Consider the following 24826-nt stretch of genomic DNA (forward strand, 5'->3'; position numbering starts at 1 on the left):
TTGGAATGGTTTAAAAGGCATTTGTCAAGGCCCTTTGGGAATGTTATAACATTTACACGTATCATTTACATTACGTTTATGCATTTAGGTTTTATTTGAAGTGACTAACAATAGAGGAGCATAAGTCATTTTTTACAGGCTTAACAATATACACTGTAAAAATGTAATGACAAATATTTAAGCAACAAATCTAAACTTAAATCAAAATTTTTAAAGTTATAGAAAGTTTAACTTAATATTTTTACTCAGTTTGATTGATGTAAGTTGAGATGACTAGAAAAGTATTTGATTCAACTAAAAAATGAAGGCAGCAAGAATCTTTTTACAGTGTACCAAGACAATTTATAGGTTTGTTTGTTTGTTTTTTCTTTGTCTGCCTATGTTTAAGGTTTTGTAGTTAATAGTAGGTGCTTGCAGAAGAGATGCATACTAATATAATGAGCTAAAGTTTATTCATTTTGAGCAAAATTACTCTTAAATGAACCCTATGCATCTACACAATTTTGTAAGCTCACAGTGACAGGTACAGTTCAATCCACAAGATCAGTCTCTACTCTTTGCATTTGTACTGTCCTTGGGAAATATCTATTTTAAAAAAAGCTGCTGAATCTTTAATTACTTTTAAAGCTTTTAATATGTCTTCTTTGGTGGCACATTGTTCCTGACATGACAGGATGTGTAAATGACACTCAAAACACAAGCATCACCACCCTAGAAAAATGGTTTTATTTTAAAATAAAGGACTAGTTACATCGTAAAAACAACAATTATATATTAAATGATATAATTTGATGATTAAAATGTATAAAATAGTGTCATCTCAGACACTGTTAATTGGTGTGTGTGCATCCATATGAGGGATAGATGAAGGGCTGTGAGTCCAAATTGCAGGTCAATGGAGCGTCAAATGACTCTACATGATCCTAGCCGAGGATTAAGGGCATATCTAGTAAAACGATCAGCCATTTTTAAAATATATTTATTTATTTAACTGACCAAATAGTTTTTTTAACCTCTTGTTCTACTTCTTATATCACACTATTATAGTCCAGCACACTGCTTGACCGTCTATGGGAGGTGCTAGTGAGCCAATTGGCATTCACTTACTCATTTCTACTGCTTCTGCTTTGTTAAAACTGAGAGCAGTGGGTTTTTACACAAAACATAGTTTTATGTGTCTCCTATACACAATGCCAAGAGTGGGATTCAATAAGGAAACATAAACTGAACATACTTGATTTTGTAAAGTGTGACGTGGTTGACATGCTGGTGTCCTGCTGAATTTAGCTTTAACTACTTTAACACACATGTCAGGAAGTTTCTAGTAAAATTAGGGTTGGAGCTAAACTCTGCAGTAGTTTACCAGCCCTCCAGGAGTTTGGGCACCTCTGGTGTAACTCATCCTTTAAAGGGGACCTCTTTTGCAAAAATCACTTTTATAAGGGGTTTAAACACAGTTGTGGGCAACAGTGTGTGAAAATAATCAGCATCTAATGGTAAAAAGTAATTAATTATGTTTTTTATCATCACAATTCATAAAAACTGCCTGCAGAAACGCTTTGGTTGACATTCTCAGGAGATTGTACATGTCAACGGTGGGGGAAAGCCCTACCCATTACTCACAATTTGTCCCTCATTAGCATAGACAGCCCTGAGTAAGAAGCAGCCGTCTGCCATTTAAGCTGCGGTCACACTGGGCTTTTCCTCCCATAGACTTCTATTCATACGCACGCGAATCTGTCAGACCGGAAACGCAAGGTCATGCGTCAAGTTTCGCAGGTTGCTGTGGTGCAAAGTTCAAGCTTGGTGAACTCTGACCTGCAAAATCGCATTACTTGACTGCGTGAGACCAATCGAGGATCAAAACAGGACCTCTCTGGACAGATATTTAAAACATGGAGCAATCGCTCGCTTTTTTAATGTCTAATAAGCTTGTTTAATCCCGCCCCTTTTCGCAGCGCCGTACGACAGATTTTCGCACACACAAAGCCCAGTGTGACCGTAGCTTAAAGTTTTGAAAGTGCTGCTTAGCTCCACCCTCTTTTTTTTAAAGAGCACAATGTCATTTAAATTTAAAGCGACAGTCACCAAAATGGCACAATTTGGATCAAAGCCTAAAAAGGTCAGCTTCAAAGAGTCATAAAAAATGATTTGTGTGGTATTTTGAGCTGAAACTTCACACGCATCAGAGAGTTATTTCACATCTTGTAAAAGGGGCTTAATAGGTCCTCTTTAATGATGTCCATGCTTAATCGACCACCGATAACGAGTGTTAATTAGAAGGGTTGTCGGCAATTAATCGATCATCAAGTAACTTGCAATAGGCTTTATGCAGAAGTATGCGGAAGGACTTTTAATTTGTCAGTAACCTGGGTCAAGCGCTTTTGGTAAACTATGCAGTTGCAAAAAAAATTAGCTATCACCACTGCCTAAGAGATATTCGATATAAAGTAGGTCTCAGAATGTACAAGAAGCACTGCATTAAATTCCATTTTTCTCTGCCATGTCTTTAAAATATGAACATTTATTTTACCCCAGTATATTCAATGGAGCTTCTGTGCTAGCCTGCTAATCTTTACGGCTCATGCGTGTAAACTGCTTTTCATCTCGTTTTACGCTTGAGCAATTAAATGAATGCCAAAGTCTATTAAATTGATTGTATTTTAGTTACATTACAACATCAATGCTGTACAAGGAAACGTATAAAATGGAAAAAAAGTCAAATTAACCGTTCACCAGAAGTTTATCAGTATAGGAAGAAACACTAGCTCTGCATATACCCTATACCTTAACACATATCTCATTTACTGTCTGCATTGACTGCACAGGGAATTAATGCATGATATTCTAAAGTAAACAATTAAGCAAAACTTCCACTCTTAGCCTGAGGATAATGATACCCACGTTTGTGGTTAATTGAGAGACACCAATAGTAAACTTTTGAACACTGTCTGCATTTATTCAGTTTCTTGACCTTTTAACCAGAAGCTCTGCACCATTTTGCACATTGTGTTTTGTTTTTTGTCATAGTTTGCTTGATTGATTTACACTAACGTTTATTGAATGTAACAAAATAGTGTAGTTTAGCTGACTTTCTGTACAATAAGCATAATGACTGTGAACGCTTTCTTTAAATCAGGTCAGTGTAAAAAATGTCTGGTGAATATATTCGCAAGCAACTCAACTTTCCAATGAAGATGTTTCACCACCCATCTCAATGACTTCATCAGCTGCTAGTTGCTGGGGAATTGCAGCAGTCAGACAGCTCCTAAATGCCTTTTGGACGAGTGACAAAATGTCTTCAATAGACACATTAAAATATCATGGCATGTGCGTAAAGGTGTGGAAATTTCAGAAGCGATCGCCTACTATTTTTTCCCAGGACTTTTTTTTTTTTGTTTGGAGAAAGGAAACAGATCATCTTTCCAGCTCCATGATTTCTCCTCTATCTAACTTATTCCATCCGTCTGTATGTCTGTTTCTCTCACTTGAGCACAGATGCTTTTTTTTCCCTTTGACATTGGTTTTGGTTGTATTCCCCCTTACATTCTTTATCGCCATCTGTCTGTTTACTTCACTCTTCCTGTCTCAGTTTCACTGTCAATCTCTCTTTGTTTATTTCAATTCTTCTTACATAAATTCCACCATCTGCTTGTCTCTTGTGTATTCGTGCTTGCTAGCTTTTCTTTCTCTCTGCTTATTTGCCCTGTGCCCGGCTAACTGTCTTTCTGGGCCCATTGTTTCAGAGCGGATGGCCACCCATCAGCACCAGTTTAAAGAAGTTGTCTCTCCCCATCAAAACTCAGAATAGCACAGCACTGCAACCGTTTCAGAAGCAGCTGGGTGTTATTTGCATGAAAAATGACCAAAATGAAACTAGAAATGATGCCATGGATACTGGGTGGAAGGCTTAAACGAAGTGTTATTTACAGTATTCCTGCATATTACATGTTATGTAACTAGAGGAACAAAAAGGCGGTTGTCTGTCTAGCCATTAGACCTGTCAGCTTAATGATGGACGGGGGTCCGTCACTAATATCAACAACATCTGCAAATGGAAATTTGTTACGCTGGTTGGGGGTTTGTTGTTGAATTGCGCGGAGAGTCTGTCTTGATGACTTTCGGCGGTTGGGATCACTGAAAAAGGGAATGAGAAATAGACTGAGAGAGGAGAAAGAAAGGGGTGACTGCTTTTGAAATGATGGACGAAGTGACACGTTAGCTTAATTTAATCTCCAGCTGAGGTTTTTCTGCACTTTGACTAAGTTTAGATGTCTGGCTGACTGTACGGAGCAGCTGTTGATAAAGAATGTCTGGGTTGTTTCTCCCTAGACAAGTAAAATGTCTTTGATATTTTACATGAGCTTACGTGGGGAGGTTTTTAGGTGTTTCGTCCAAAATTGTTCCAGTGAAAAACACATCAGTTACTTTACTAAATTGCCTGGAAAATACTTTAGGAATTTAATGAATCTTGTCTTAACCTCCGAAACATACTGTATGTGTCTGTGAGGCAATAGAAGGTTAGTGCAGGGAAGTCTTTCAGTTCAATTACATCTGATACAGAATCTTATCACAAGGGTTTGGACTTAGTGTTTAATGAATTTATTAGGCTGACTTAAAGGTGCTGTATGTAAGTTTTTGACTCTTCTAAATCATAAAAATGACATAATATGTTTGCAGATATTAAGAAACATGCCAAGTGAACATTCTTGTTTATCTGAAAAACAATGCTGAAGTCAGATATTCTGCTTTGAAAATGTGTTTTCCGGGTCGAAACGTGTGTCTTTGTTTTGGTCTCTTTAACCAGCCCAATGCCAGTTTAGCCATTTATATTTCAGCACCCCGGGTTGCTTTAGTGGAAAACAGCATATTTCATTCATTCAGTCAGAAAGGCTCTTAAAGTATGCGTCTGCAACTGAAAATGCGACCTCCGGTGGACAGTTGTAGCCTCCAAAATGAGACGCAGATCCAGAGTTCTAAACGAGGTGGCTATTAATTAGCAAATAATATAAATATTACAAATGTAAACATTAGGTGAGCAGGTTACATTGTAACTCTGTGTCCTAACATGATATGTGAGGAGATTTGCAATGATGAGCAATTTGTTTGCATCAGATGAAACACAACATAAATTTAAATACAGTCATTCAGAAGCACAGAACAGTACACTCACTGCACTCTAAAAAAATGGTAAGGTTTACAATGTAATTAATACATAATTAACCTTTTTAACATTATTAAATGCACATGCTGAATCACTGATATGTTTTGGTTTCTACTGACTCACAGTTCTGAAGTTCAATTTCAAAACGGTTTATTTTATTTTCAAGATCTGAGGTGCTGCTTCTTTCAGTAGTATGGCAATAAATGTCATGTAAAATGGTATTCAAACTCACATTACTACAATTTAACACTAAATAACTCACATGAGGTGATCATTGTGAATGTATCCTGTTGTTCAACTGCAAGAAATAGAAGCTGTTACTAAAATATAAATTTCAGGTGTTGGTTAGGACAAAAACTCCTTTTAATATGAAAAATATTCCTTCTATCGCTTGCCGTTGCTTTTTGTTAAAAACAACTTAAATCAGCCTTAAATCAACCTTTAGGCTTGATATTCAGGCACACTCCTGTGGGTGTCATCAATCTGGCAACCTGCACTTGCGTGTGTTTTGAACCACGAGTGCAATACCTAGTTTAACCACTGGGTGTCAAACTTACATACTGCACCTTTAAATGACTTCTGTCTTATGTTCCAAAGATCCATTTAAGGTGACATAAATGAATGTCTAGTGGAGTCAGTTTTTCTATATCATTAAAACTTGAAACATATTAGCTACAGTACATTTTAACATTGACTGTCTAGGGCTGCACAATATATTGTTTCAGCATTGATATCGCAATGTGCACGTCTGCAATAGTCACATCACAGGATATGCAATGTTGAGTTCATATGTTGGGATTGTAGTTGAGCAGGAGCCACAGTTCAGAACACATGAGACTTGTGGAATAACTGAAGAGTTTGCCCATAATAGAGTGAAAGTGTATCATCTGTCTGTATTTTTAAGGCCTGTGACTGTTAGCATTCAGGCACAGGAGAGTATAAAACATTCTGGCACAAGAAATTTCACAGTTTGTAACTTTAATAAAAAAATTATTTTCTTTAATTATTGAAACAATGAAAACTGCACAGTGTTATTTTACATTTAGTTATCTGATTTCTCTATCTGAATGCTGTTAGACTCCACAGAAAACCATAAAGCACTGTTTGTTTCACTTTTATTATTGTTTTTATTGTATTTGTATATGCTTTTTAATCTTAACCCAAGCCTTGACTTAATTACTTATAATTTTTATTTGTTTATTATATTTTATAAACAAATTTTGTAGGGGAGTAACAAAAAAAGAAAAGACTGATGGACTTGAGAAGAAGAAAACTTATAACAGAGAAAACTTATAAAGGGGAGGAGTTAACAAACTTATCTTCCCTACAATATCATCACAATCAATCTAATTAATGACGTTCCAAACGGAGTTATTGAAGTCATTGGTGTAATTGGCTTTATGTAACAATGTATATTACTTTAAAACATACTATTTTAGGGAATAGCTTTCATTTGATTTGATTTGTCTTTGATTTTTAGATTTATTAATAGTATTTTATGTGTTTTTAATTATTATTAATATTATTTTTTTTGCATTTACCCTTGTCTTTTACAGCTGCACATTTCATGTCTGTAAAGTGCCTTGAGATGCTATATTTGAAGGGCTATATAAAAGAAAAGTTTATTATTATAAGTACTATTATTATTATTATGGATAAACAAGATTTTTCCAGTATTGTGCAGCCCTTATTGACAAAATAATGAAATGTTCAGAAAGAAGCTTAAAAATAATGAAAATAAATGTGGTGATGCACACTGATTGACATGACACCAACAAAGAATAAGCTGGGTCTTATTTTGCTTTTTGTTTTGGCTTTTTGCTTTATATCTTTTGAAAGAGTTTTAATTAAATAATTTGAAAAATCCTTTGAGTTATGATGCATTAGTTAAAATAATCATACACATGGATTCATTTTTCACAATAAGACTGAAATAGGGTTATAAAATAGAATGTATAGTTTAATTGATATTTTATGAAACCATTCAAGCACATCTTCATTCATTCATACTTTTAGTTTTTTTTATTGATAGATATTATTCAGAGAGCCACAGCACCAAATATATAGAATCATTAGACATCAACTGCTCCAATATATATATATATATATATATATATATATATATATATATATATATATATATATATATATATATATATATATATATATATATATATATAAATAAAAGATAGCAAAAATAACGTTATAGATCAATGTAACACAGATTAAGCCTTACAACAATACAAAAAAAATATCATTATACAACAACTTGCCTAATAACTGTAACCTGCCTAGTTAACCAAATTAGCCTAGTTAAGCCTTTAAATGTCACTTTAAGCTGTATAAAAGTGTCTTGAAAAATATCTAGTAAAATATTATTTACTGTCATCATGGCAAAGATAAAATAAATCAGTTATTAGAAATGAGTTATTAAAACTATTATGTTTAGAAATGTGTTTAAAAAAATCTTCTCTCCATTAAACAGAAATTGCGGAAAAAATAAACAGGGGAGCTAATAATTCAGGGGGCTAATAATCTGACTTCAAATGTATATATATATATATATATATATATATATATATATATATATATATATATATATATATATATATATATATTATTTTATTTTATTTTATTTTTTTATTTATTATTTTTCAAATGTAAGATATGCCAAATAATGTCAATTTTTTCAGTATTACTGCAAACTGTGTACCTAATCTTTTCTATTTGCAAAGACTGCATCAGATCATGCATCCAATGTACATAACTGGGTGGAGAAGGATTTTTTTCAGTTCAGTGTTATAAGCCTTTTATCAGTTATTAAACAGAAGGCGACTGCATTTGATTGTGTAGATGACAAGGAAACATTTGTAGTGTTAAATCCAAATAATGCTTCTAGGGGGCAGGGCTCAATATCTAAAAGAAAACATTCAGAAATTCATTTAAAAATGTATTAAAAGTTTCATTCATACTTTTTATTTGTTATTTTTTCTTTCTTAGCTTGTCCATCTGCCACGTATAAACCTGAAGCAGTTTCTGGAGGTGCGAGTACCTGCCTGCCCTGCCCGGACCCTCATCACACATCCAGACCCGGGAGTACAGATTTATCAGACTGTGTGTGTGTGGAAGGCTACAGACCACACAACAACACATGCCAAGGTACTAATCTGTCTGCTATATTTCTATAAACATGTCTCTGCTGACATTAATTTTTATACATATGTAAATGTAATCATTTGACTCACCCAATCTTTCATTCTCCATTCTCCCTACTGCAGTGGTGGTCTGTCCGGTTCTCTCCCCACCAGAAAATGGCTTCTTCATCCAGAATGTGTGCAATAATCAGTTTAACTCTGCATGTGGGGTGCGCTGTCTCACAGGATTTGACCTGCAGGGAGACGGGATCAGACTCTGCCAGCCGGACGGGACCTGGTCAGGAGTTCAACCAAGCTGCAGAAGTGAGAACGATTTTTGTGGGGGGATTTTATGACATTATCAAAGACAAAATGGTTTATTTTTCCATTTCTTTCCCTCATTATTGCATTCATTCACCCCCGTCCTTGCACTAGTGCTCTGTTTTTCTAATACCTCTAATTCCATTTAAACAGAAAGCATATTGGTTTTATTGTCAGTTTATGTGTTACACAATTAGAAGCTCAAAGGGCCTTTAGTTTCCTCCATATGTTTCATCACCCCCAGAAATGCTAATATACTGCAGCCTATGTGCCTGTATGCTTTTGTGCAGCGGGGCTCATTAAGCTATTTCTCTTCCTGTCAGCCTGCAGCGCTCTGAGTTGGTTTGTGTTTAGATAGCTGGAAAGTAAACTCAAATTCATTGCCAACTATGTGAGTGCTTACACACACTGCAACACACCGATAAATGAATGCAATATGTATAAATGCACACACACATATCAAATCACACTCAGACAGATGCATGTATGCAAGTTGACCTGGTAAGAGCTGTGACCTCAGCCCTGAAATAACAATATTTTGGTTTTTCTTTGTTTGGAAATAAATTACAGGTCTCAAAGTCCTAACCACAGACTCAGCTACCAGCCTCTTTTCCTCTTAAAATCTTTCTTCTTCTCAAGTCTGTCCATCTTTTTTTTGTTTTTCCCCAGATGTTCGTTTTAGTTGAGTGTTGTTCCATGGAATCATTTAAAGTTTGTCCAGTACTGTACAGCAACGTTTTAATAATATAGGACTAGCCTTGATGCTTTAACCCCTGTCTGGTGTGTGTGGTATTTTCCCATAGTTCGCTCTTGCCCAGATCTGTCTCCTCCACATCACGGGGTGCTGAACTGCAGTGAGCGCAGCGCCCCCTATAGGCTGGAGTGTTTGGTACGCTGTGAACAGGGCTACAGGCTGCAAGGCAGAGCCAGACTAACCTGTCTGGCCAACTCGCAGTGGAGCGGACCACAACCCCGCTGTGTCGGTAAGATAACAGCTCTGTGCGAGTTTGTGTTTATGTGGGAAGCAAATGTCTACACAATACACAATAATGGGGGAAATGAAAAAGAAACTGATCCCTAAGGACAAAAGAACTTCAGTAATAAACATCAGTGTGCGAATTCTACATTGAAAATCGGGGTGTTTCAGTGAATCAAAGTTATGTATTTATTTAAAGTACATCTAATTTATATATATATATATATATATATATATATATATATATATATATATATATATATATATATATATATATATATATATATATATATATATATATATATATATACATACATGTGGGTATATATATATGAATGTATTTTAATTGTTTTCAGTGTTTTGTGGGATATTCAGTGTGTTCTACAGGATCCTCTGATTAGCCATCCAGATGTTGTTGTAGGTCAAACTTTAGATACTATTCATCTAATTTGACTGTACTTTTAGGCTATACATAGAAACAAACACCTTATTTATGAGAAAACAGGCTTGTGAATACTTACAATGTCCATCGGGGGTCTTAATCCACCGGCTTCAGTTTGTTGAATGATTTTTTTCTCGCATAGACTGATTGACACGATTATGCATTCACAATAGAATTAATTATTATAGGGGTGGTCAAATGGATGTTTATATTATCTATTATTTTAATTATTAACATTATTATTTAAAATACAGATCAGAGAAAAGTAATTCTCAGTATTAAAGTGCTGACCCCCCCTCCCTCCAATCATCTTGTTTTGATGTTTTTCAGGATGGTCAAGTGTCAGTTAGAGGGCTCAATCCCCCCAAACCCCTCTCTAAACCACACCCTGATTATAATATGAAGTCCAGAAGTTTCTTTTTCTACAACACTCTGTAGAATGCCTTTCAAAAGTCTGTATTCAGTAGGATTTTTTTATTAGTTTGATTGTAACCGAGTACATAATTGCTGATGTGATTTGCTGTTAAAGTATGCTAGTTAGGCATGATTTAAGCATGGTATAAATCTGGTATTAACGCAATAAATCATGAAAATGTTCTTTCACCAATGCTGAATATATCACAAACACATAGTGTTGTAGTATTTTGCATCTATAAAACCATAAAATAAAGCAGTTTTTGTCATGTTTATGTGCAAATTACACAAGCTTAAATCTCAATATTAGATTGACAGATTGTAAAAAGAATATAAATGCAACCTTCTCTCTAATGTGTAAATAAATACATACGATGTGGTGCAAAGTGGACAAAGGAGAGATTAAAATGGCAGGTTTAAAATAGAATGTCTACTTAAAGGTGCAGAATGTAAGTTTGGCATCCAGTGGTTGAACTAGGTATTGTACTCCTGGTTCAAAACTCTTTTTCACTCGGCCCCTCATCTTGATGACATCAACAGGAGCGTGCCTTACTGTCGAGCCTAATGGCTGATTTAAGGCTGGTTTAAATCATGTTCTAACTAAAAGCAGCGGCACGCAATAGAAGGAATATTTTCCATATTAAATTTGTCCTAACCAACACCTGAAATTTATATTTTAGAAACAGCTTCTGTTTCTTGCGGCTAAATTGACAATGATCACCTCAGGTACACCTCATGTGCTTTATTCAGTGTTAAATGTTAATAACGTGAGTTTGAATGTCATTTTACATGACAATTATTGCCATACTACTGAAAGCAGCAGCAGATAGTTTACCTCAGATCTTGAGTCAAAAACTTACATACAGCACCTTTAAGATCTTATCAAACAACACAAATGTAAACAGGGCCTTAACTAGTTTTCGTCCACAAAACTACCATCTCCTCATTTCTGGATACCATTATAAAAGCGAAATGCAAAAGTGAGGAAGGCCAGCCAAAATAAACTTTTATATATTTGATCAACCTCCACCTAGAATAACTGAGCATGTAATTTTGTCTGCCTGTCCTTCTACTGACTGTCAGCTAGCATTGCTTTTCTCTCCATGGTTTCTGCAATCTTTGGATCACTGAATCATTTGGCCTGTTACTCCAGCAGTACCTTCTGTTTGAGTTGTTTTCTTGTCTTCAATGTAATTCTTTTACTGGGTTTCACTCTGTGCTCATTATTCTCTCGTGTTTTGGCAAAACAGGGCGATCCAGATGTCAGATTGAAAAGCATTTTGTTTGTACAGATATGCGTGTGCGTTAAGGTTGTTTCCAAGAATGTCAAGCAGTGTGGTCAACAACCGCTCTTACATTTCCCTTTCTGGAGATATTTTTGAACGCTCTCTCTCTCGCTCTCTCATTTGTTTGATTTATTTTTTTGTGGAAAATGTTTGCTGTTTGTTTGTTACAGTGTTTCTTTTCTGTCTTTCGAAGAGGTCCGGTGTCCACCGATTGTTACATTGAAGCACATTCATCTGACGCCCTCTACCTGCGGTGAGAATGAGGTCAGGACAGGAGCGGTGTGTCAGTTAACCTGTCCTTATGGTTACAGCCTCATTGGTGACTCTAAAGTCAAATGTCTTCCTACTGGAAACTGGAGTGACAGTCTACATAAAGCAACTTGCACAGGTCTGTTTGTGTTTTTAATGATGTACAAGGATATGCATAGGATACAGTATACAAAAAGTATGGTTTAGTGCATACTCTTGGTTTTAATGTGACAGTTTGATATTGTATAATGGGCAAAACTAAACATATATATTATTGTAACTGAGTACATAATTGCTGATGTGATTTGCTGTTGAAATATGCTAGTTAGGCATGATTTAAGCATGGTATAAATCTGGTTCTTTTTGTATAATCGGCAAAACTAAACATATATATGTTTTATTATACAGTTGTTTACTAAACAAATAGTGTCTCTGTATTTAAATAATTGTAATTAAAATTGTTTCCTTTGAATATAAATACATCTCAGATTAGGCTGTAAACAATTTTTTAAAACTATATTACTTAAGTAATAAAATCTACAATTAACAACCAAGCTCTGAACTAATAAACTAATAAATACAGTTGTTGTTTGCTTTTATATATAACAATCCACATTCAAAAAAAAATGCTAACATGTAAATTGCAAATAAGACCGTTTTTACAGTGATGTTTTAGTTTATTATAATTATGCTTACTCAGATTTGTTGATAAAATCTTTCATTCCACCACATCCCAAAGGTGCTCTATTGGATTGAGATCAGATGATTGTGGAGACCATTTGAGTGCAGTGAACTCATTGTCATGTTCAAGAAACTAGTCTGAGATTATTCATGCTTTATGACATGGTACCTGACAGGAGTGGCACCTGGTGTGGTCGTCTGCTGCTGTTGCCTGCCATGAGGTTGGATGTGTTGTGCATTCAGAGATGCTCTTCTGCATACCTCGGTTGTAATAAATGGTTATTCGAGTTACTGTTGCCTTTCTAACAGCTCTACCAGTCTGGCCATTCTCCTCTTACCACTGGCATCAACAAGGCATTTTTGCCCACAGAACATCGCTCACTGGATATTTTCTATTTTTCGAACCATTCTCTATAAACCCTAGAGACGGTTGTGCATGAAAATCCAAGTAGATAAGCAGTTTCTGAAATACTCAGACCAGACCATCTGGCACCAACAACCATGCCACATTCAAAGTCACTTAAATCACCTTTCTTCCCCATTCTGATGCTCAGTTTGAATTGCAGCAGATCGTCTTGACCATGTCTACATGACTAAAGGCACTGAGTTGCTGCCATGTGATTGGCTGATTAGAAATTTGCGAGCAGTTGGACAGGTCTACCTAATAAAGTGGCCGTTGACTGGATAAGGTATAGTGAAGAATTATTTACACATCAGCTCAAAAAGCATCCACCAAAAATGGATCTTGGTGTTTAAGACTTGATATTGATAAGGGATATAAAAGAAAATGTGCACTCCGCATGAGCAGTGGTTAAAAAAACATGTTATTTGTTTTGTGCATATAAGTGTAGAACCAAAGACCCATACCAAAAATATTTGGTGAAAATATGTTTATCATTACACCCCAAATGAATATATATGTATTACACGTGGCTTAAAGATCTCTCTTTGGTCATTACTTGTTGCTGTAATATGATGTGATAGAATGGGACAGATGTGTTGCCAGTAAAACAGGTGCAACAAAGTGTACCAGTGCGAAACGATTCCAGGATGATAAAACGTAAAAACCTGCCACACCAAGCTGGAACCGAACAAAAAATCAATTAGTTTTGGCTTTCACCCCTGAACCTTGATGATTCACCTTGATGATGTGTTTGTGTATTCTTTGAGATTGTGTGGCTCATAAGTGTCTATAGAGAGCAGAGAAGGTAAAGACTGAGTGGTCACATCTGATCCAGGTTCTTTCATGGGCCAATTAGACAAAAGATGAAGTATTTATTTGGTTTGGAGGGACAGCAGAGGTTGTGTAATTAATAAGCTCTATTCCAACCTGGATATGATAGTGATAGACAGCTCAGTCAGTAGATTTCAACGCAGCAACCCCGGCAAGTGCTCTGCGCTCACTCAACATGAAACCAGCACTGTTAAATGTGTAGATTCATGGGTTTTGAACCATGTGAGGGTGAGGAAATTATGACAGAACTTTCCTTTTTGGGGCCCTATTATTGCAACAGTGAAGTATTTGTTTGGCTTGGAGAGACAAAGTGCAGACTATTTGATTAGTATTATACTATGAGCTTTGTGTGATAATGATACTCCTGTCTAATAGATCATATCACTGTACTGTACGTTCATATTGAGTATTACTTACCCTCCTATTTCACGACTCTGTTCAAAGGAATATAAATGGTAAAATAAATCAAATTGAATTATTTAAAAATCTGTTAAACCAGGCAATTTTATTTTAATGGTGAAATCACTGGTGGCAAGATTGACTTTTACTAAAACGTGTTTGTCTGGGTAGTTGTAAAATTGGTCCAGGGAAAAGGCAAGAGTCGAATCCATGTGCAGTTAGATTAATTAAATGAAACAAAACCAAGGTTAGAACAAAACAGAACAACCAAGGAACACAGTCCAAAGACATTCAACATAGAACAGACAGAGACCACATAGAAACCTTTAACGGCTATCAAACACAACCTGAAACACAGGGCTAATCAAAGTTTATCAACATCAGATGTGAGGTGCAGTCAATTATGGGATGTGTAGTCTGATTCAGTGGTAGATGTGATGTATAGAGTCCCCTCTAGTGTGTCTGGTGGGCACTAATCAGAGTTCATGAACATCAGGTGTGAGGTGCAGATGATTATGGGACTTGTAGGCTGATTCAGTGGCAGATGTGATGTATAGAGTCCTCTCTAATGTGTCTGGTGGTCAGTAATCTGAGTTCATGAACATCAGGTGTGAGGTGCAGATGATTATGGTATGTATAGTCTAATTCAGTGGCAGATGTGATGTAAAGAGTGCCCTTTAGTGTGTCTGATGGGTACTAATCAAAGTTCATAAACATCAGGTGTGAGCTGCAGACGATTATGGGACGTGTAGTCTGATTCAGTGGTAGATGTGATGTATAGAGTGCCCTCTAGTGTGTCTGATGGGTACTAATCAAAGTACTTGAACATCAGGTGTGAGGTGCAGACTATTATGGGACGTGTAGTCTGATTCAGTGGCAGATTTGATGTATAGAGTGCCCTTTAGTATGTCTGATGGGTACTAATCAAAGTTCATGAACATCAGGTGTGAGGTGCAGACGATTATGGGACGTGTAGTCTGATTCAGTGGTAGATGTGATGTATAGAGTGCCCTCTAGTGTGTCTGTTGGGTACTAATCAAAGTTCATTAACATCAGATTTGAGGTACAGACGATTATGGGGCGTGTCTAGTCTGATTCAGTAACAGATGTGATGTATAGAGAGCCCTCTAGTGTGTCTGATGGGCACTAATCAGAGTTCATGAACATCAGGTGTGAGGTGCAGACGATTATGGGGCGTGTCTAGTCTGATTCAGTAACAGATGTGATGTATAGAGTGCCCTCTAGTGTGTCTGATGGGTACTAATCAAAGTACTTGAACATCAGGTGTGAGGTGCAGACTATTATGGGACGTGTAGTCTGATTCAGTGGCAGATTTGATGTATAGAGTGCCCTTTAGTATGTCTGATGGGTACTAATCAAAGTTCATGAACATCAGGTGTGAGGTGCAGACGATTATGGGACGTGTAGTCTGATTCAGTGGTAGATGTGATGTATAGAGTGCCCTCTAGTGTGTCTGTTGGGTACTAATCAAAGTTCATTAACATCAGATTTGAGGTACAGACGATTATGGGGCGTGTCTAGTCTGATTCAGTAACAGATGTGATGTATAGAGTGCCCTCTAGTGTGTCTGATGGGCACTAATCAGAGTTCATGAACATCAGGTGTGAGGTGCAGACGATTATGGGGCGTGTCTAGTCTGATTCAGTAACAGATGTGATGTATAGAGTGCCCTCTAGTGTGTCTGATGGGCACTAATCAGAGTTCATGAACATCAGGTGTGAGGTGCAGACGATTATGGGACGTGTAGTCTGATTCAATGGCAGATGTGATGTATAAAGTCCCCTTTTGTGTGTCTGGTGGGCACTAGCTGGTGACTATGACAGTAGTAGAATCATGAAAACCTAAAAATAAAATCTGTTCTACATGACTAGAGAAAACATAAATACAGGACTGTGGCATTTATGGGCAAAACCCATAATGCATTTTTTTTAATTTTTGTACCGTTCCTTCGCTGACCTGACTGATTTGTTCCATCTGTAGTTTTAACAAAAGCTCTGGAGCTTCCGAAAGTCTGCCAAGTGATGCAAAATGATGTCATCCAGTAGACCTTTGCTGACAAATAAACAGATATCTTTGTGCAGATAAAAGTAAAAGAACACATTAGTGGTTTTCAAACACTGCTGACATTTTAACAGTTTAAAGCCAGTTGAACAATCTGTGAATTTGTACTTTTTAAAAGTAAAACTGATTAAATTGATGCTGAGCAACATCAATAAGATTGTTAGAAATTAGTTTGTAATCAAACAACTGACTTGGCCCAATGGTATAGACAAAAAAAAACCTGTTGCATTTCTCAAAATATCTTCTTTTATGTTCCACAGAAGAAAATTAATCCTACAGGATTAAAACAGCATGGCAATGAGTAAATAAAGACATAATTTTCATTTTTGGGTGAACTATTCCTTTAAAATATTTACACTTTAAAAGAAATAAAGAACACTGTAGAATTAAGTGATCAATAAGTCATGATAGCATGTGTTTTATGTTACTTATAACTTATTAAACCAAGTTAATCATTTTTCTAACGATTCTTTAAGACATGAAAGCTGTTTTAAGTCACTTTAATTTAATTAATGACTCAAGGTTGATTTGATTCAACTAAAAACATTTAGACAACCTGTAAATTTTTATGTGAAGTGTTGATTTTAATAACTAACTAAGAAATCCTTCTCCTTTTTGCAGTAAGAGCATACAGTAAGCAGGCGCAGTCAGGCTTTATAATATAAGAGATGAAATCTTTTTACATTACAGATGTTTTACATAGAGCGAAAGGTTAAAGATGAGATCACTACGTTTACATCAGTAATTGAATCAGCAACTGTTAATGGAGTTGACGTGATGCCTGAACTGATTTTCTCCTCTGTAGATGTAGAGCCTCCATGGATTCAGTGCCCTGGTGATGTCATCACGGAGACGGATGAGCATCAGAGGTCAGCTAACGTCAGTTTGAGTGCGCCCATGCTCAGGGACAATTCTGGAGATGAGGTGAGTTTTACATTAGCTCTAACTTTTTTTCATGTCTAATTTATGCATTAAAATGATGGTCTTCCTTATTCAGGTCGTGGTGCAGGTGACCCCCGTTCTAAACCCCATGCAGACTTTCCCTATAGGAACTGAATTCATAACTTACACAGCAACTGATCGCACAGGAAACAAGGCCAACTGCTCCTTCACTGTTACTGTCGTCGGTGAGGTTGGATTAGTTGTGTTACTAAAGTGATATACAGGGTCCATGAAATTTTTTGGAATATTGTATTGTTTTAAAAGGTCTATTTTAGATGATAAAACATCAAGGAATTTTATATTTTTTTGTCCAAGTCATGAAATATCAGGGATTTAAATTTTACATTCCATTTATCATATTGTTATTCTTTCTATACCATGTTTTTTATTCCCTTGTTTCATGTTTTGCCAATTTTTCTGTGACATATTATTGCTTTCTTTTATTTTCAGCAATTAAATCAAATGCAGTTCAAAGCTTTACTTAAAAAAATACTGTCTGGGGGTTGTTTTGTGTCTGCTCAGTGCTCAAAACAACAGCTGTCTCTTTTTCTGTTCATTGTAGATCATGTAAATCCATCTTTATACATCAGCGAAAGGTTTGGCTTAGTGTGGGAACCTTGAATATAATGTGTTTAACCATATGTAGTATAACTATCTTGTTCAATTCCCTATATTACACAAAAAGTACATAATTTATAGAAAAAGGAAGTAGAATTATTCCCAAGACTGCATTGTAATACAAGTAAAATAATATATTTGTTTTTGCTTTCTTTTCTTTTCTTAGATACGGAGCCGCCTTTGATTGACAGGTGTCGGTCTCCACCCACTGTTAAAGCCACTGGGAGAAAGACTGCAGTACACTGGGAAGAACCTCAGTTTTCAGACAACTCAGGTGAATGCTAGGGAATTGCAAGAGAATTAAATGTTTTTAAGTTAAATAGGATACAATTGAATTTATGATTTTTAATATGATTTTTACTCTCGCCTTAAATACAGAGAGCACAATGAGGAACAATTGTCACGTATTAGGCCATGTTTAATACTTTTATACTTCATTTTTGTGCTGAGATAAAGTATTTAACAGGTTAAGAAATGTGGTCCCTTTAAGAAAGACCTTGAATCTGAGCGTTGGCGTGCATGAGAGATAGTATTTTCAGGGATTGACTTTTGGTATATTCATCACAGAGAGGACTCGACTCAGAACACCTGTGGAGGTTGAACAGGGTTGAATGAACTTTTACAGTAGCTGCAGAGAATGGAAATGGTTTGATTTATGAATATTTTAGGAACTCTGGGAAGGAAACGCTTTCCTACCAAAAAAAATATTTATTGATTTGGCTCCATAAGGTAGATAAGGATCAGAATCAGGCTTTAGGTCTCAGACAAGCAAAATGACTTTAGGTTTATACTCTCACTGCAAAGCCAGCAAACCTAAAAGTAAAGAAGTAAACAATATGGTGTTTAATGCAGTTGTTTTATTGATATAAATCCGGATAAGTTGAATAATAATACAAATGCATTTGTAGAAATTAGGGCTGCACAATATATTGTTTTAGTACCTATATTACAACATGTGAATCTGCAATAGTCACATCGCATGAGGTGCAATTTGGAGTCAGGATTGTCTTTTCAGTTTAGGGAAAGTTTATCAGTTGTCTATTTTTTAAGGCCTGTGACTGTGTACAAATTTTTATAGTATACATTTAAGTATTATGGACACAAAGAATTTTTACTTTTGTAGCTTTAACAAAGATTAATTGTATTTAAAAGGGGCCTATTATGCAATAATCACCCTGTTAAGTGTTTAAACACTGTTGTGTGTGAATATAGCCAGTCTCTAATGGTAAAAATTAATGAATAACTTTTTTTATAATCACACTTCTAAAAATTGTCTGCTGAAACACTTTGATAGACATTCTCCCTTTGTACGTTTCATCAGAGGGGAAAGCCCACCCATTTATGACGATTTGTCCCACATTGGCATAGACAGCCCTGAATGAGAAGCAGCTGTCTGCCATTGGAGTTTATTTTCATGCCATACCTGTAGAAAATAATATCAGTGACTAAGAGACATTATAAATGTCCAGTTTTTAAGATGGACAGATGAACACCGCAGTCTTCATAGAGCCAACTCTATCTGAACTCAACTCTTCTGGGCCAACTTTCTGGACATTTTCAGTTTTTCATAAAGATAATCAATATGCGTTCTTCAGCGATCTTGCGTTCTCGTGTAACGTCATCATCAACCACCAAAGTTCAATTCTAATAATCGAGACCACAAGAACAGATATTGTGTAAAATAGTGGTGCTCAACCCTGTTCCTGGAGATCGACCTTCCTGCAAAGTTCAGCTCCTACCCTGATCAAACACACCTGAACCAATTAATTAGGACCTGAACAGCACTTGATAATTACAGGCAGGTGTGTTTGATATTGGTTGCAACTGAAATCTGCAGGAAGGTCGATCTCCAGGAACAGGGTTGGTCACCCCTTGTGTAAAACAACCTGCATGCATTCTTGACGAAGAAGCAGCACATTTTATTTACATATTTATTATTAAAGTTCAGAGATACAACTTAATTATCTCAGGAGTTCCCCTAAATGAAACAGTCAGTGCTGGAATGTTTAAAAAAATTTCTGTTAAAGAACCCCTATTGTGGGTTTTTGAAAATGAGCTTCCTTGCAGTGTGTAACACAGCTTTAAGTGAAAGGAAACATCCAGCTGAGGTTTAAATCTGAAAGTGCACCATGTTTAAAACTATTGATTCTTTAACGAAATAGTCGACTCAGAGTCAAATAAATGAATCGTGTTGGGTTTGGATCCTTTGCCTGAATGCATTGACATCGACACAGTACATCACCAAATATGTAGTATAGGATTCGGTAAAATGCCTTTCCCTTCAGACACTAGCGGAGCGTGAGGCATCACAGGACTGATCATGACATGAAGATGACAATCACTGGCTTGTAATCACTTATCTATTACAGACCAGTGCTTGTATTGCATCTCTTAGGTTAAATCTTTATGGGGCTGTTTATGTATTGCATACAAAATCCAGCTAAAACGCAACACGTCCTTTAGCGATTTAAGTGCATTTCTGAACTCGAGATCCTCTGTCGTTTGTCTTTGCTATAGGTGCCATCAGCTATTCCTCACACGCGTGGTGCGGTCAATTTTCAAAATAGTTTAACATTTGCCACAAAATGCATGAAGGTCATGTGACTATCAGAAAGAATCTCCTTTCTCACAGGATGCGTTCTTTGTTATTGCGGCCATCCGAGTTCATTCTCCCAAGCTAACTTGGCAACACCGCTCTCAATAAAATAAAATAAAAATGTGAGTCCATTCTTTGTGTTCTTGGTAGTTTTGAACCTGCCACTATGCTGATGCATGCGTGTTTGTAGCTCTGCCCCTTAATTGAAAAGAGCATTTTAATAAAATTTAAAGTGACAGTCGCCACAACAGTGCAATTTGGATCAAAGTCTGAACAGGTTAGTGTAAAAGAGTTAGAAAAAATTATATATGGGATAATTAAGTTGAAACTTCACATATACACTCTGGAACATCAGAGGCATCTTATAAAATGGGGCATAATTGGTTTCCTTTAACTATTTAGATAATGAACACCAGTGCTTAATTTGTAAATTGTGAGGTCCCGGAACAGATAGAGGTAACAGATCCGGCATGTTACCAGAGGAGGGAGAGATGTCATGGATGAAAGTGTTTAGGGGGGGGAGGGGTTTGCGGACGAAAGTGAACAGCGGAAAGTGAAAGCGAAAATGTCGATGAAAGTCAAGAGGGTTGGAGAGTCGTGGAAGAAAGTGAAGAGCAGGGCGGGGCGGGGTGGGGCGGGGGCGCATGTGAGGAAGGATATCAGTAGAATGAGCTGCCGTATCAGATTTTAAAGGTTCCGGATCTGGCTTGTTCTGGCACAAATTAAGCCCTCATGAACACTAAACAAATTTATTGTATGTTTAATTCTTTTAATTCTGTACCTGAATACTGTTAAACTCCTTCAGTTGCATATTTGCTCTATATTTATCTTTGTTGATCATTTATTTATTAGATTACATGCAGATGCACTCCCATACAGAATCATCCCAATCAGACTGAAATGATCAATTCTTTCCAAATAGAGCTATTCAAGTCATCTGGTGAAATATTGCAATAAAAGTCTCAGAAAATCTAAATATTGTGCAGTCCAATTACAAATGCACATTCACTCTAAAGTCTGCAAGATAATTCATTTAGCTCTTAACCACTTCACACGTGAACACACACACACACACATACACTTTTCCAGAGAGAAGTTCCAGGGCTATTCCAAACTGTCTGACAAATGTCTGGGTCTGGCGGGTTTTGGAAGCAGTTTTGTCTGTACTAAATATAAACCAGCGTCAGGGTGTGGGCATGGAAAAACAAAACATGCTGACGTCGGGCCAGCGTGATCTGACGTTGACAAGCACCCTCAGTGTGGTTTTAGTGGATACATGAACAGGGGTTTCATTACAGTTGTGGCTACTGATATGTGCATGCAAATAAGTGTGTGTGTGTCTTGTATGATCCTTGAAAGACTCTATTGTCTGACCGCAGTGTATTACTCTTAGTTCTGTGTCATTAAACAATCTAGCAATTACTCTCCTCTGGCACCAAGACCTATTATTCCCAGGCCTCAAGAGGAGCAGTACGGTGGCGTATCACCCTTTGTAGGACTTTGTGGTTGACCAGAGCGAGTCTTTGTGGAGTTCCACTATGCTCCCTGCGGTAATGTCTGTGAAAGTACCTGTTAAATCATTGGCTACTGCCAGATTGCACAACTAACGCGATGTGTCTGTGATATTGCAAACAGATGGAAGCATACATTATATCCTTTACACGGCCAAAAGTATGCAGACGCCCCCCTTCTAATTAACGGGTTTAGTAACTGCAGAGAAGATAAATCTTAATGCTACACATTACAGTGATGTTCCAGAGAACTGTGTGCTTCCAAAATTTGTTGCAAAATCAAATGTTTGGGAAAGGTACTTTTCTTTTTATTATAGTTTTTGCAGACATAGAAAAACAAAGAACAGACCGACAAACCCATCATGAAACAATAATCTTAGCAAAATGCAAAATAAAGCAGGAAACCAGAGAAAATGGCAACATACAAGACATACTGTATATGACCTACAAATAGACACTGCAATGGATGTAAAGAAAAAAAAAACAACAACTTACAAACCTTCAGAAATTAAACAATTTTATTAGTCCTGATGTTGTGTAAGAAAAAAAAAAGACTGGATTCCACATTTTTTTAAATTGAAAGGTACTTTTCTGCTCTAGCTGATGACGAAGTGGAGTTCACAGAGAAACTTTTATCTGAGACTGGCTTGTAAGAACTTGTCTGGCTCACACAAAGCCCAGACTTGACCTCCACCGAACACCTTTGGGATAAATTGCGTTTGAATGGAAGCTATCCCGCAGCTATTTTAAAGCATCTAGCGGAAAGCCTTCCCAGATGAGTGTACGCTGTTACTGTCCCAAAGAGGGAGTTTAATGCAGATGGTTTTTGACATTTATAAATATATGCGCATTTACTTTTGTATTATATTACATGTATGGTACCGTTCAAAACACTTTGGGGCCAATAACATGTTTTTCAAAGAAGCATCTTAACCACTCAATGGCAGCAATATTATTTGATCAAAAATGCATTTGAAAAGTGGTACAGTTTAATTAAAAATATTTTCAATTGTAATATATTTTAAATCTTAATTTATTCCTGTGATTTTCAGCAGTTTTTAATTCTGTCTCATATGATCCTAAAGAAATCATTGTTATTTTAAGATTTTAAAACGGAAGTTTAATTAATAATAATAATTCCTTACATTTATATAGTGCTTTTCTAGACACTCAAAGCGTTTTGCATATTGGGGGGAATCCCCTCATCCCCCACCAGTGTGCAGCATCCACATGGATGATGCGACGGCAGCCGTATTACGGCAGAACGCACACCACACACCAGCTGATTGGTGGACAGGAGACAGAGGGATGAAGTTAGTTATGATATGGGGATGGTTAGGAGGCCATGATGGACGGAGGTCAGTGTGCAAATTTGACCAGGTTGCCAGGGTAAACCACTACTTTTTCAAAGGACGTCCTAGGATTTTTCATGACCACAGAGAGTCAGGACCTCAGTTGAACGTCTCATCCGAAAGACGACGCTCACTGAGCAGTGCAGAGTCCCTGTCAATATACTGGGATTGTAGGACCCACACAGACCGTAGGTTGATCACCCCCTGCTGGTCTCACTAACACCACTTCTGGCAGCAACCTAGCTTTCCCATGTGGTCTCCCATCCAGGTACTGACCAGGCACAGCCCTGCTTAGCTCAGTGGGCGACCATGTGAGAAATGCAGAGAGCTAGCTGCCGGCTAAAGTTTATGAAAACACCTTTTTTGTGGCAGTGTCATTTTTGATAAATATGATTCATCCTTACTGAATATCAGTAGTAATTTCTGCATAATAAAATAAATACATTTTTACTAACCCCAACTTTTAAACGGTGGAGTCAAATCTAGTCAAGTTGTTAGTGTTTATATAGTGCTTCTTTATAGACTCAAAAAAGCTTTAGACTCAGACTCAACTTTATTATCTCATTTATAGAAACTAAAATTGCAGCAAGGTGCCATAATACAGGTCAAGTTCTATGTAAATGTAGCAGAAGCCAGCTGTTCAGATAAACCTCAGGTCGCCGTAGGACCGGCGGGGTTACATTATTGCCATGACCCGGATGGGAGTTAGGTTTAGGGGGTGAGTGTAGCAGAGGCCAGCTAGTGAAGTGCTGTGCAGAGAAACCTCACTTCTCTGACCTCTGAAAATGTGCTCTAGCTTAATTATAAAAGAATTTATCAAAACATGTAATTACATTGTCAAGCAGTTTTATAAAGACAGTAATGTCATCTGTCAGCTTAGAAGCTAGTAAAGTAACCTATAAATGAATCAGTAATGAAATGTATACAATACTGCGCCTTGGATGTAGAAAGTTAATCATTTATTAATATTTTCCTCAGGGGCCCAGTTGAATATTTCCAGTACCCACTCATCTGGTGATATATTTCCTGTTGGAGAAACGTCAGTTTACTACACGGCCACTGACCCTTCTGGAAACAACCGTACCTGTGAGCTCATCATTACTGTACGAGGTATGTCAGCATGGACATCACACAAACGGTCTCTTCTTAAACGATTACTTTAGTTTGTTTTTAGAAAAACTATGGTGTCTCAGTGGTTAGCACTGTCACCTCACAGCAAGAAGGTCACTGGTTCGAGTACCGGCTGGGCCAGTTGGCATTTCTGTGTGGAGTTTGCATGTTCTCCCCGTGTTCTCGTGGGTTTTCTCCGGGTGCTTGAGTTTCCCCCACAGTTCAAAGACATACACTATAATGTGCGTGTGTGAATGCAAAGGTGTATGGGTGTTTCCTAGTACTGGGTTGCGTAAAACATATGCTGGATTAGTT

At 36.8% G+C, this 24826-nt stretch overlaps 1 protein-coding gene across 2 annotated transcripts in view; it reads left to right on the plus strand.

Annotated features, from left to right (window-relative positions):
• Positions 1-24826, plus strand: part of svep1 (sushi, von Willebrand factor type A, EGF and pentraxin domain containing 1) — a 111699-nt gene that overhangs the window by 45831 nt on the left and 41042 nt on the right. For both annotated transcript variants that reach the window (XM_056461305.1, XM_056461306.1), the window contains exons 4-11: positions 8165-8323; positions 8443-8622; positions 9423-9602; positions 11931-12125; positions 17188-17306; positions 17380-17509; positions 18109-18216; positions 24380-24511. In XM_056461305.1, coding sequence (XP_056317280.1) covers positions 8165-8323; positions 8443-8622; positions 9423-9602; positions 11931-12125; positions 17188-17306; positions 17380-17509; positions 18109-18216; positions 24380-24511 — 1203 coding nt within the window. The remainder of the gene's footprint in view (positions 1-8164; positions 8324-8442; positions 8623-9422; positions 9603-11930; positions 12126-17187; positions 17307-17379; positions 17510-18108; positions 18217-24379; positions 24512-24826) is intronic.

The sequence above is a fragment of the Danio aesculapii genome, chromosome 7 (genome assembly GCF_903798145.1).
Source record: "Danio aesculapii chromosome 7, fDanAes4.1, whole genome shotgun sequence".
Taxonomy (NCBI): Eukaryota; Metazoa; Chordata; class Actinopteri; order Cypriniformes; family Danionidae; genus Danio; species Danio aesculapii.